General features: G+C 35.9%; 1 protein-coding gene across 1 annotated transcript; it reads right to left on the minus strand.

Annotated features, from left to right (window-relative positions):
• Window positions 1-5523: 5523 nt before the first annotated feature.
• Window positions 5524-6486, minus strand: LOC121457404 (olfactory receptor 52Z1-like). The gene has a single exon (XM_041666074.1). The coding sequence runs from the start codon at window positions 6484-6486 to the stop codon at window positions 5524-5526; it is 963 nt and encodes a 320-aa protein (XP_041522008.1).
• Window positions 6487-15238: the final 8752 nt, after the last annotated feature.

Genomic DNA, 15238 nt, shown 5'->3' on the forward strand with positions numbered 1-15238 from the left:
ATTCATTTGAAACACACATATCTAAAGATTTTAAAAGCTAATATCTACATATAAGAGAAAACATACAATGTTTGTCTTTTGTAGTTGGATGTATCTCACTCAGGATAATCGATTCTAACTTGATTGATTTACTTTCCTAATTTCATATAAATAAAAGCTGAAATACCCAATGCTTCTGAAAGAGACCTCAGTGAGAAAAATTTTGCCTAGGAAAACCACTATTTGTTAGAAATGAGGGATCCATGAGATGACAAAATATAGTTTTGTTCCATTTTTCTTAAATAGTACATTGGTATGTAACCACATAATCCAGGATCAAGGGACAATTCAGCAGAGAGAGAGGCTACTCCACAGGAAGAATATCATTATCTATATGTAGAACGGTGATATATGTGCAGATGGGTCAGCGATTCTCTGATTGTCCAAGATGGCAGGAATGCCCAGATGTCAAACACAAAAGTGTACCTTTGGTCAAGGAAATATTTTACCCTATAAACTTGATACTGGTTAGGTAAGGGACTCTATTTTCACTCCTCCCAATGTGATTATTCTCATTTATAGTCAGGCCTCCTTACTTAGAGCTTCAGCTCTTAACTCACTCAAGTACCTTCCCCTCAGATGTATTGGGAATCCTGCTTTTAAATGAATGTGAAAATTCTACCATGAAACTACTGGGAGTGCAGGAATGAATTGATTTTGGAGAGTGTCTTTGACACTGTTACTAAAATTGGATGCTAATGCAATTAGCAGAGATAGCATGATTCTCAGAGTCCTTCCCTCAGGCTCTCTTCACTGCCAGTCATTTCATGCTGATCTGAGTACTATCCAGCATCCCTATGCTTCTATGGTAATTTACATCACCTCTCCTTCTCCCTGGGTTACTGCTTTGCTTACTCAATGTTACAGCCTTCTGTAACGTTGAGAGGAAAGGTCATAGATAATCACAAGCAGCTCATTTTAAACCTCTAACCCACCTCCCACTGCTGGGCACATCGGTCTTCCACCCATGATCTTGTATTTTTAAAGAAATTGCACTTAAAATGTTTCTCCTCCTATGTTCATTATTGCTAATTACACTTCCACACTAGTTGCTTTCATTTTTTGTCATATTTTAAAGTACATTCTACTTTTAAATACGACATGTACAATGTGCCACAAACACGTGAATAAAAGGTATCCTAATCAACACAATAGGTAAAAATCATAATGATAGTCTCTTAGAAATTCAGCTTTGCCTATCTGGAGAATCAGGCTTACTCTTTTCACCAGGACTTCTTTTGTGCCTTTTGCTTTTGTTTTTGATGAAGCGAAAAAAAATTCCCTTTAAATTTCAAAAGAATCTGAAATATTATATTGTAAAACTGAAGGTAATAAACAAAATCAAACAAAGACTTATGAAGTAGAATCATGTAGCTCTCTTTATTTACAGCAAACCCAGATGGTGATTGTCTATAGTTGAAATGGAAGACTTCCACTCTTCGCTCTATATTGTCCCACTTAGAAAGAACTTATTATTGCAAGTTGGGTAAACTTTCTCCCCCCCCCAAAAAAACAACCAAAAAAAAAGATAGTGTGGGTTACAAAAACATAATCATATTTCAATGAAACCTGCACTTCATTGAATGAACAGAGTCTGGGCTGGTGTTCTGCCACCACTATCTCTACTACCATTTCATGAGGGTGAGCCATGCTCCCATTCCTTGTCCTGGTGCAAATAAATGAACTTTCTTGAAGAAATGCCATAACATGAACAGGCATGGCTGAAAAAATGGCATTTCTTTTCCTAGAAATCAGGAGTGTAGTTAACTTGAAACTTGACATACAGGGGACCCTGTCTAAAAGTAATAGTCTTCAGCTCTCTAATATGAGATTCTAGATGTTTTTACCTTTGTTTTTAACTTGGAAACTCTGTGCTCTCTGATGCCATGTGAGATAGGTTGTTCCTCCTGGATTTAGGTATATGAACTCACCCAGACACATGTTATATAGCATTGCCATTCCCAAGATGCATAAACTCCAGTAGAATTGAAGTATCTAGGAAAATTACAATGGTCTGATGAGCTCTGGATCCTTAATTAAGCTAAATACACAACCAATCAACCAAAACCCAAAAGTCAAACAAACAAAAAATGGAAAAAAAAATACTTTGTGGTGGATTATGTTCATAGGAAAAGTATCATTCAGATGTAGTCTTCAGGGATTAACACATAAATCCTTTCATCACTAGCAAGACATATTGTGGGTATTCTCACAGAGAGATCCAGAAACAAGTTCATCTAAAATATGCTTCTTTTAATATTCATCTTGAATAACCAGAGAACAATTGATCAATGACTATATCCTAAGTATTTCTCACATCTGTGAACTTTTTAAAAATCTTACCTCTGTTGTTTCTGCAAGCTATTATGTTTCTTGTGACTTATACTTCAATCCTGTTGGGAAAAATTACTTATTAAGGTCATGTAGAGTTGGTCATTTTTCTCCTTATAACTCTGAAGTGGTAGGTATTTTAGTCCCTGGTAATTTTCGCACACACATTCAAGGATTTGGTGTCTAAAAAAGCAGCACAATGTAGTGTAGATTCCTTTCTTTTTCTTCTTCTCTGAACAGGAATTTGTCCTCGTAGATCATCAGCCACGATACTGTTGGGTGATATTTGTGTTTCTAAAGCTTATCCACTCCAAACTTTATTTCCATCCTCTAAAAGGCAAAATCCAGAAATGCCTTCATCCAGACACTTGGGATAGTATTGTGGATGCACAAATTTAGAACTTTGAAAAAAAGTTGGTGAATAAGAATTAAGAATCTTGTAGTGATGTTTGTATTTTCTTTTTTCATCATTGACAACAACCTGACAATAAATACATTCCACAGGGGGCATTCTTTGTCTGTTTTTCACAAAAATCAACAATCCTCAATTGTCACCTTTTTAGTGAGGAGCAACTCCAAGTAAATAATTAAAACATAATTTTGATATACAAAAAGTCAGCAAATAAAGTCTTGAATGAAATATTAGGTGATTAGATATTTGAGAAGAATGAGAGCATATGACAACTAGTGTATATAAGAGTCTACAATGTGAAGGAACACAGCAGGAGTATCTAAAGCCAGGTGGGATAGTGGGATGTTAACACTAGGTATCTATTAGGTAAAGGAGAGAATCCATAGAGCTTAAAGTATTAAATTTACTTTTCACTAAAATGTTTCCTTAAAATTTCTAAATTAGCAGTGAAATTGTATTTATTCTTCCTCATTTTATGCAAATAAAATAAATACATTATTTCAGAAAGATATATGCACTCCTATATACAGTATTTATCTATAGTCTCTTGTTTTTCTGAAAAAAATTATTTCCTTGTGCACACTTAGATAATAATTAATATTATAACAGTTTTATCCTGCTATGGTACAATGTAATTATATTTTAACAAATTTATCATGAACGTTTATATTTTTAGTTCATGTTCACTTTCAATGTCAAACATGAACATATGGGCTAATGTATTTGTACAAGTGACTATGGAGAGCCTCTCTGTATTCAATTGCCCATCATTTCTAAATATTATCTAATATCCCATCATACTTTCTCTCTGGTAAATATCTGTCATTTTTGCTACTAATTGTAATTATTGCTGTATGAAAAGTCTGCAGTTTGCAGTGCCTTCAAACAGTGGCCAAGAGGGAGAGCTGCTGTCTTCACATTTATTCACAGAGAAAATTAGGGACTTTGTTCTATTTCAACTGTTGTAGTTAATACATGTGTTAATGTGGTTAAGATCGCTCTCTGGCCCTACACTGGCCTTCCCCTGTAATTGTCAGATGGATGACTACCTTAACTGTCATCATAGAATTTTATCCAATAAATGATGGAAGCAGATGCAGAGACCCACAGCTAAGCACTGGGCCTGTGGTGTGGGAAGTCCTTTTGTGTAGGTGTTGCTTTTATTGGTTAATAAATGAAAATTCGGCTTTGCCCTATGATAGGACAGAATAGAGCTAGGTGGGAAAACTAAACTGAATGCTGGAAGAAATTAGGCAGAGTCAATGAAACGCCTTGTAGCTACCAGGGGAGAAAGACATAAGCCACTAACCAGAATCTTGCTGGTAGGCCATGAGTCTCTTGTTAAAATACAAAATAATAGAAATGGGTTAATTTAAGATGTAAGAGCTAGATAGTAATATGCTTAAGGTATTTGGCAAAACAGTATTGCAAATAATATAGTTATTGCGTGATTATTTCGGGTCTGGGCAGCTGGAAACAAATGAGCAGCCTCTACCCACACTTCGTGAGACCAGTTAAAGCAAAGGAGGAGCAATAATATGAGCAAAGGGATCAAGACCATGATGGAGAAACTCACAAACATGAGACAGTGGGAGTTCATTGACTAGACAGCAGCTGGGACCTGCACAGGACCTAATTAGGTCTTCTGAATGTGAGTGACAGTTGTATGGCTTAGGCAGTTTATGGGGCAACTAGTAGGGGGTTGAAGATTTATTCCTAGTGAATGAACTGACTTTGTGGAGCCCATTCCCTTTAGAGGGATACCTTACCTAGCCTAGATACAGGAGGGAGGGACTGGTCCTTCCTTCAGTTGATGTGACACACTTTGTTGACTCCACACGGGAGGACTTACCATCTCTGAGAAGTGGGTTGAAGGTAGAATGGTATAAGGTAGGGGAAGTGGGAGGATAGTAGTGAAGGAGAATGGGATTGGTATGGAAAATAAAAGATTATTTTTAAAAAATTTCTCTGGTATTCATTATTATATATACAGTAAAGCTACTTAACATTTACATGCTATAGGATTATGTATGGTGAGAGAAAAAAATGCATTAAAAAGAAATCAAATCTCTCAGATTCTCAGATTCTTACTTTTTCAATTGCTAGTTATCATATTAGAAAAATTATTTTAATATCATACCTGGCACTAGTTTAGGAGTCTTCTGTACGGCATTCCTGTCTGTCTATCTCTCTGTCCATCAATCAGTGAAAATTAAAGATGTATGTGCACAAATACAAGAAATTTAAGTATTCTTGACCAAAATCAGACATCTTAAATATGAAGCTTGACTTGGAACCCAAATGATTGATCTAGTGTGTTAACTGCACAGGAATAGTGTCTTGGACGTGTAGCACTCTTTATTTTCAAGTTTTAAAAAATGGACTGAATTGACAAAATTATATAGGTTTCTGGATCAACTTGTTTGGTGTATGAATAAAGGCTGTATTGTTTGTATTCCTGTTTTATGCGTTAACATCAAATTGAATATTTTTAACTATTATGAATATGTATATTGTAACAAAGATGAAAATAGTACATAAAATAATGTGTCCTTGTTCTAGTATTGTTCTGACCAAGACATATGCTGAGTAGAATTCTCCCTTATCTTGATTCAAAATTGCAATGATAACCATCATTAATGATGTCTTGATTTAACATTTCCACTGTAGCTTCAGATACTCTTGAGTTCTATAGTTCATGAGAAAATTATAAAGAACTGGACTGAGCTGCTTAGATTATGCTAATGAACTGTCGTGCCTACGGAAAAGACCTGGATAACTCTCTCTTGAATTTGCTTAGTCTTCACGCCATAAATGATGGGATTGACTGTGGGTGGTACAACCACATAGAGGTTAGCAAGGAGAATGTGCACATGCAGTGGTATACTGTGACCACCAAATCGGTGAGCAAGGAAAGAGAAAAAAGCTGGTGTATAGAACAAGAGAATTACACATACATGGGAACCACATGTACCCAGAGCCTTGAGCCGGGCATCCCGAGAAGGAATTCTAAACACAGCACGAAGGATAAAGACATATGAGACAATGATGAGCAGCACATCTACACCTATGGATAACAGAGCCAAAATCATCCCATAGTAAATATTGACCTTGATGCTGTCACAGGCCAACCTGGCAATGCCCATGTGTTCACAGTAGGAGTGTCGTATGATGTTTCTCCCACAGTAAGTGAGCCGATAAACAAGGAAGATCAGGGGGAAGCAGATGAAGAAGCTTCTAGTCACAGATGCAATGCCCATTCTGTTGATGACAGATGAGGTTAGGATGTTGGTGTATCTTAGTGGATAGCAGATAGCCACATAACGGTCAAATGCCATGGAGAGCAATATACCAGACTCTGTCGCAAAGATGAAGTGAAGAAAAAACATCTGGGACACACAGCTAGCAAAAGAAATGCCTCCAGCCTGAAACCAGAAGATTGCTAATACCTTTGGAGTAGTTACTGTGGACAGGAAGACGTCTGCCAGGGCCAACATCGAAAGGAAAATGTACATGGGTTCATGAAGACTACGCTCAGTGGAGATCAGCAATATTAGGAATATATTGCCTATAACAGCTACTATGTACATTGAACAGATGGGGATGGAGAGCCAAATGTGTGCATCTTCTAGTCCTGGGATCCCAATCAGGGTGTACCAGATGTCTCTGAGATTGGTGTGATTTAAAGAGATTGAAGATGTCATCTTTTCCTCTGCTGTTTGATACTGGAGGTAGTGATGGAAATAAATCATTAACCATGGTTTATTTTGGCTTAATTTATTGAGAAAATAATTTAGAAATTACTTGAGAATGAATTGTCAAAAAAATTAAAAATGGAAATGATATTCAAATATTTTATAATTAACAGATAATAAAACAGGAACATTTTATGACCAAAAAATAAACTAAAGTTTTATAATATTTGTATTACTGGCAATGGTGAAATCTGCAATATTTGCAGAAAGCTTACATGTACTTGACATGGATTCCAAAAATTGTTCTCAACACTTTATGAAAATGAAACTCTGTAAAAGGCTTTTACCTGATTGATGATTTCTAGTGAGTCAACACATTTCTCTTTTCTGGAGTTTTGAAAAGTAGTCAGGACACTACTATCATGGTTATTGGAAGATGAGCTTGAGACTGGTGCCTTAGACCATTTGGCTATCCTGGCACCCTAAGTCGTGTCCTTTTGGATATGAAGACTACTGAGTCAATGACAGCCAACCTCCACATTTTAATATGAAACATTTCATCAAAGAGTCATTTTTTTTCTTTAACAATTTGTGTTGAATAAAAGAAAACCAAGACTGTAGGTCCACTCACTGCATGCAATGTTGCATTAGCATAGCATTGTGCTGTGATTTCACTACTCTGGATTTGTTTCTCAGGGTTGCAATCTGATGTGTTTCAGGTAAACACCCACTAACCCTATTCTGGCAGTACACCTTGTTTTCCTCTCTTGCAAGCGTCGTACTTGTACCACATACCTGATTTTTAATCTCTTTTTTGCATTATAGTATGTGTTTTTACTTTACTGTTATAATATTTCCTTGCTATTAGTATTATTATCACCATCATTAATCAATGTGTCTTTAGTATTGTTGTGTTGAACCGTAGTTGAAATAAAACTATTTAAGCCATTGTGAGTAAAATGTGAAATAATTAATGAGGCATAAATCATCTTATGTCGACAAGTACTGGCAATGTGAGGTTTTAAAGAACAGAAAGTTACCAAACAAGGCACTTGAAGAGCCTCATCATTCAAGTATAGAAAGGCAGAAGTGGACAGAATCAAAGGATTTTGGCAAATTTCCTTTTTCTTGATATAGGCCAGAGAAATGAGTTATTTGTCACTTTGCAGGAACAATGGGGACCAGACAATTATAGAATTAAAATTGTATATTGGTAAGAGAAAGTCAATGAAAGTGGTTTTCTATGTCTATTGAGACAAAACAAAATCCAGAAAGCAAAGGACCATATAGAAGATTTTCAAAAACTTCATATTACATCTAGATCTTTTAATAAAACAAATGCAAATAATAGTTTCAAAGAGATTTGAAAATAATATGGCTTAGAAAAGAGATAAAATCGATTTTAAAAAGTGTTGTACAGTACAAAATATATATTAATAAATCTTTATCTTTTAGTGGTGAAAGATCTAAAATACATGATATAGAAGTTTGTGTTTTCTGAGGTAATATTTTGCTTTATACCCAAGGCTGTCTTGAAGTGCTGACATTATGCTGAGATTATGGAGTTTGCAAGCATGCACAGTCTGAGAAGGAATTTTTCAAAGTATAACTAAGGACCTTTCAACAGAAAGAGAGATTATACAGCTTCATCTAAGTGTCAGCAGATTTCCTGCTTAAATGATTACTCCCCACAGGATGCAGGAGCAGTCCAGGGTAGTGATAATGGCTCTCATAACAAGAAAAGGACAGCTCTCCTGCAGTTAAAGTGTATGACAAGTGCACTAGCAAATTATTCTGCAAGATGGTGCAATACACGTGAGAAAGCAGGTTTGCTTAGAGCACACTTTGCTCCTGTTCATGTGATAGGAGTCATGTATATTATTCTTGGTCTCAATCCTTACAATCTGTTCTTTCTATGATCCGCAGCTAAGATTCTGTGATCATACTGTCATGTCTTGTGTTCACTCTAGTAATTTATATTTTACATATGAATTTTCTATGAATCTGTATTCCTATGTATCCCAGGGAGAAAAAGACATTTTGATAATGGGGGATGGCTCAGACAACCCATATTAAAAGTAGCACAGATGGCGTGATACTCAAAGTGCTTAATTTCATCTTCATTCCTCAACTCAGTCATTAAGCCCTAACCTAAAAATCACTAATAAACTACAATTCACATCATATCACTTTTCTCCCTAATAAGCAGTGCATACCCTGATCAAGAAAATGATTCACAACATGTTTGGGACTATATTCATCAGCAACCAGGCAAGAGAAGGCGTAAGTAAATAACTGTAAGCAAGCCTGTGTTATTCTCTGCTGTCTATTGTACATAAATATGTCCTTAATATGAATAAAGTTCACTTTTATACTTCTAATTACATCAATTATATGATGTATATTTCTAATTACATCAATTCTAAGCTCTTTATATCTGTTTTACACATTACTTTGATTTAAACCCTTATAAAAACTCTACACTATCTCCTAATATTGCATTACCAGGGGATTTTTTTTTAATGAAGTACAATGTACCATGAGAAAGTTTTGCAATCACAACTCTTGCTTTCCTCACCCACTACACCAAGGCTCCATATGTGTTTTTCTTTCATTTCTGCCATAACCAAGTGAGGCAAACTCCTTTGCAATTCATTTCCAAGGTGGATTTTAATTGAGAAAGTTGAAAGGAAAAAAGAACCTACAACATTGTCAGGTATCCGTCCTCATTTGTAGGTAACCTTCCAGGGACTGAGTACTGATAAATGGATGATTGATAACTAACCTTATGCTTGTTTTTTGTATGTTTATATTTATGTTGGAAACTGCACATCATTCATATTCTGAGCTAATTCTCCCTCATCAAAGTTATCCATTCAAAATGATATAAAACACCTTTCACGGAAACTTTGGTTGGATCAAGAAGTATTGATTCAATCTGTTATTTTAATAACTGAAGATAGAGTTACTTCCCCAAACTTGGGTCTACTAAAACTACAGGCATGATATGGCAGACCCATAGCCTCTCCCATCTGAATTAGGATGCACTCTGAAACAAACAATCAGAAGCTATCCTCTGAAGGCAGCAAACATCAACTCTCAAGTATGGAATACACTATGTTGTTACCTCCTCTAGGCTGCAGCTCTGGTCTCCCAGATGTTCTGTGAGATAGGTTGTCTCTCCTTGGTCCAGGGCCTGGTCATACTGCTTTTACAATCCCAAGAGTTTGAAGACTCAGTGGAGTGAGGAATACAAGAAAGTATGTACAGTCCCACGAGTACTTCAATTAAAGCAAAATAATCAAGCAAATGAACAAACTAACGGAAAACTAAAGGCACATTGAGTTATAAATAGTGTGAGAAGAACATTATTCTGAGACAACATGGACAGACTAACCAAAGCTCTATCAAAGACAACAACCCACACTATGGCTGCTTTAAATGAAAATACAAAGAAAGATCAGATAACGTTGCAGCAGCCACTTATAAGACGTATGCTTATTTTATTTTCTTAGAAATCTACAGTGTACTAACTTTCAGCCTCATGAAAGACTTAATAAACCACTGAGGTGAAAATATTGTATAATTTATCGTCATCTGTCTCCTTTGTTGTGTAAGAATCAATCTGAGGGTTTGTTGCCTAAAGGCAAGTGCTGTGCCACCAAGAATTCATCATCCAAGAATTTTAAAGATTCTTTTTGTCTTAAATCTGAGTCAACTATATCTATATACATGCCTACCTAATGGTTTCCTTGTTCATAATTTAATTTAAGAATAGATTGTAGGACAAGAACCTACACTATCCATCTGCATGCTCTTAGCACATCTTAGTTTAAAATATATTACCATATATCAGCTATTTAAACACAAAAATCCAGTGTTATTCATTTTTTTTACAAAATAGGTAATGGAATTAGAAATTCACGGCACGTTATTCACCTGCACAAATAGCAAATAAGCAAACTGAAAACTATGCTCATCACTTTGTTGTATAGTATTTATATAAGGCAACACTGGAATAAATCATAATTTAGAGTGATAAATAAAATAGAAATTAATTCTTTAGTACAGTAATAAAGCTACTTATTTGACATTGAAAGTGTTCAGTATATTATTTCCTATATGTGAAACCTATTCATATATTATCATATGGATTATGATTGATGAGTTTTACTTATGATAGATGATGAAGAGACAACAGAGTATCATGCATGATGCAGAATCACAAATAAAAGTATTTCCTTCAGGGTTATTTAACCTTATGATTGTATAATGACAATGGATATTTTTTCCATATATCAAGATCAAATACGGCTCAGAGGTTAAGAGCATTGCCTGCTCTTCCAAAGGTCCTGAGTTCAATTCCCAGCAACCATATGGTGGCTCACAACCATCTGTAATGGAGTCTGGTGCCCTCTTCTGGCCTGCGGGCATACACACAGACAGAATATTGTATACATAATAAATAAATATTAAAAAAAAAAAGCCGGGCGGTGGTGGCGCACGCCTTTAATCCCAGCACTCGGGAGGCAGAGGCAGGCGGATCTCTGTGAGTTTGAGGCCAGCCTGGTCTACAAGAGCTAGTTCCAGGACAGGAACCAAAAGCTACGGAGAAACCCTGTCTCGAAAAATCAAAAAAAAAAAAAAAAAAACAAAAAACAAAAAACAAAAAACCAAGATCAAATACAGATGCCTGAGATATGCTTGAATTCTTTTCTCCATGGAGAATGGAATAGGGTGAGATTATTGGAAAGCTATATTAAGTTTCCCTGGATATGGAGAAATCTTAGAATCTCAATGTCATATTATTTTTTAATCTGTGAGTTGAAGACCCCTTCAAGTCTGCATATAAAATCCATACAGTAAGGATGAAGTATAAGGCACAACAGTGTGTCACCCCAGGTATGACCCAGGTTTTATTTTTCCTAAGTCTGAAAATGCAAGAAGAATATTTAATAAAAATGTCAACATGATGGACTTCTGCAGTAAATAAGATACTTAAAAAATGATTTAAAAACATCATGGAGAGTTTTCTTTATGGTAATAGATATGCTACTCTGTAGTAGAACAGGATAGGTTTGGTTTCTTAGGAAATGCTATATGACATTTACGCTAAAGCAGAGTTCAATGCCTACAGGAGAGAAATGCCAAGATAAAGGTGAAGGATTCTAGAGCCAAGACATTATAGCTGTGTAGATGACATTGTTCTTTACTAATGTCATAATGCAATCCCACATAATAAATGAAAATTCAAAGAGCCAAGGTTAAAAGAAAGTCAATGGTAGTATCTTATATATTATGATTGGGAAGAAACCATAACACGGAAATTCAGCGTTGGTTTTGTTTTGTTATTCATGGAACAAAAATGTAGTAAGGACAATTTTGTCTTCATCCTGACATTCAGTGAAATAAAAGCTGTAAGTGAAAAGCAAGGGCTGAATAAAACAGTGTTTAATACATTCATCGAAATGCAGCATAAAATTATGAGCATCTTTCTGCACTGAGTAATTTGATTCAGCTAGAAAAGAAAGTTTATTTAGAGAAACTGACAACTTCTTGCATGGAAAGACAAGGATAAACTCAATTTTCTGGGATTTTTAGTTCTGCAAAGGAATAGCATTTCAACATTGTTATTTAACTTCAACTCAAAATTGCCATGACTAATTTTGTCATAAACTTTCGTGTTGATCTTTTTGCTTTAATCAGCTGTTGTGCTCTTAGTGTACCCAGTTATCCTCAGAGCATTGCACAGAGCATGGCAAGTTTACTGTGTGCTGTGCCCTGGGATGCTTAGAGGACTGCACACAGATTGATGAGTATGCCCTGTGCTATAGTCTTTGCTTAGTAGTTTACTTTTAACAAATGAACATAAATCACTACCCCAGATTCTAATGAAAATTTATGCTCAGTGGAAGTAAAAGCTGATCTTTGAGGAACTCTAATTTAATGAGTTTATTCTTACTTAAGTTACATTTGTTTTGCTAGTAGGAATCAAATTATCATTGTATCAATTCACTTAGCATTCTCTACTTTTAATGCATAGAAATGCCAAACTCTTCCTCTTTGGGCCCTGGAAGCCATCCTCGAGGAAGGGCTAAATAGAGCCTCGACACAGTTCTCCAGTGATACCCCAGGACTTATCAGTGAGTACAGAATGTGTTCAGTAGTAGCTTTATTACAACTATATGTAGAGGAGCTAAACATATGACATGGCTTTGGAGGAAAGGACTTTGGAAAATGATATGTTCTATAGGTAGCCAGAAAAAATTGTAAGATTACTGGAAAATGCCTATAAAGACATCTTTGCACTAGTCAAAGTGTGTGTAGAACTAAGTGATCCGTTTAAGAGAATCATAGAGGTGTTGCAGGGATGTGTCCTCTCTCCACTACTCTTTAATATATTTTTGGAATTATAATAGCAACAGCCCTGGAGGATGACAAGTTAGGTTTTGTGTGAACCAATAACTTGTGTTTTGCCAACTGTACTGCATTACTTGCTGAAAGTCCAAATGAGCTGAAACCATGGTAAATAGAGTGGTGGAAGTCAGTGAAAACCTTGATATTAAAACAAACATTGACAAGACTGAGATACAACACATGGGAAGGGGACACAAGATGTTAACACTGTAATAAAGAATCAGAACATTGAGCAAATAGTCAACTTTGTCTATCTGGGAGGAGACCTCAGTTCAAAGGAGGAAATTATTTCAGACATCAAGAGGTGAATAGGAATAATGAAAACTACATTCCATGCACTAGGAAAGACATAAGAAAAATAACAACAACAACAAAAGTACAAGTACATGAGACATCTGTCTTGAGCTGCCATCTTTACAACTCCAAAACCTGGACCATGAAATGCTCCTAAGAACAGTGACTCAATGTGTTTGAGATGGCACATCTCTGGATGATTCTAAGTGTCACATGAAGGGTAGACCATACAACGATGACATGAAGAAACATCTCCATCTCTAGAAGGAAGTAAACGACTGGGTATGGCAATGGTGCTTGAGATACTTTGGCCATGTTATGAGAATGAATAACAGCAGATCCCCAAAGATAGCACTGCTTGGAGAAGTGCACGGGATAAGAAGGAGCGGAAGGCCCAAGGAACACTGGTAGACAGCATAAAGGAAGACTATGTAACCTTGGGTATGACAATAACACAAGCGTCTAGGACTGCCCAGGATAGGAACAATTGGAGATCTGCAATAAATGGACTGCCTATGCATGCTTAAGCATTACTGGGGTATTGATGATGATGTAGAGGGTACCCTATGGATTCTTCTCAGCTCTGATTACAGAATGCTGACCTCAGTCTTAAACACTTATTTGTTGCCAACTTGTACTTTTTACTTTACTCCTTAGATTTCTTATTTTTATTCTGATGTTGAGATTAAAGCAACTAGATTTGAGCCTGGCGGTTGTGGCACTTTTATTGGTTAATGAATAAAGAAGTTGCTTTGGCCTGAGATAGGGAAGAATAGAGCTAGGTGGGAAAACTAAACTGAATGCTAGAAGAAATTAGGCAGAGTCAAAGGGACACCTTGTAGCTACCAGGGGAGAAAGACACTAGCCACTAGTCAGAACCTTGCTGGTAGGCCATGAGTCTCATATTAAAATAGTATAGGACCTAATTAGGTCCTCTGAATGTGGGTGACAGTTGTATGGGTTGTGTTGTTTGTAGGGCCACTAGTAGGGGGTTGATGATTTTTCCCTAGTGTATGAACTGGCTTTTTGAGGCCCATTCCCTGTTCCTGTTGAGGGGTACCTTACTCAGCCTAGATACAGGGGGAGAAACTTGGTCCTTCCTTAAGTTGATGTGACAGACATTTTGACTCCCCATGGAAGGACTTACCCTCTCTGAGAAGTGGATTGGGGATGGAATAGGTAGAAGGTGGAAGAGTGGGAGAATGGTAGAGAAGGATAACTGGGATTGGTATGGAAGATAAAACATTATTTTAAAAATATTTCTCTGGTAGATCTTTTATATGTACAGTGAAGATATTTAACATTTACTTGCTACAGGATTATTTCCTGTGAGAAAAGAAATGCAATTAAAAGGAATCAGGTCTCTCGGATTGCTAAATTTATACTTTGTATTAATTGCTATCAATAAATAATAGACAAAATTATTATTTTAATATCATCCCTGGCAGTAGTTTAAGAGTTTTCTATAGGTCATTCCTCTTTCTCTATCTATCTATCCATCCATCTATCAATGAAAATTGAAGATGTATGTATACAAATGTAAGAAGTTTAAATATTCTTGACCAAAATCAAATATCTTAAATATGAAACTTGAACTTGGAACTCAAATGACTGAGTTAGTGTGAAACTGCACAGGAATAATGTCTTGGACATGTAGCACTCTTTATTTCTCAGTTTTAGAAAAATGAGCTGAATTGACAAAATTATATAGGATTCTGGCTCTATTTGTTTGGTGTATGAACAAGGGCCATATTGTTTATTTTCCTGTTTTGTATGTTAACACAAAATTAAAAGTTTTTTAACTTTTATGAATATGTATGTTGCAACAAAGATGAAAATAATACATGAAATAATGTGTCCTTGTTCTAGTATTGTTCTGAACAAGATATATGTTGAGTAGAATTCAACCTTATCTTGATTGCTTAAAACTGCAATGATGACCATCACTAATGATGTCTTGATTTAACATTTCTATTGTAGCTTCATATACTCTTGAGTTCTATAGTTCATGAGAAAATTATAAGAACTGAACTAAGCTGCCTAGATTACG

This window comes from Microtus oregoni, unplaced genomic scaffold (assembly GCF_018167655.1).
Source record: "Microtus oregoni isolate MIOR12 unplaced genomic scaffold, Mior012 000016F_ref0000370, whole genome shotgun sequence".
Classification (NCBI taxonomy): Eukaryota; Metazoa; Chordata; class Mammalia; order Rodentia; family Cricetidae; genus Microtus; species Microtus oregoni.

Excerpts from the sequence above, each read along its gene's own strand:
- LOC121457404 (XM_041666074.1), bottom strand. The coding sequence starts at position 6,486 with ATGACATCTTCAATCTCTTTAAATCACACCAATCTCAGAGACATCTGG.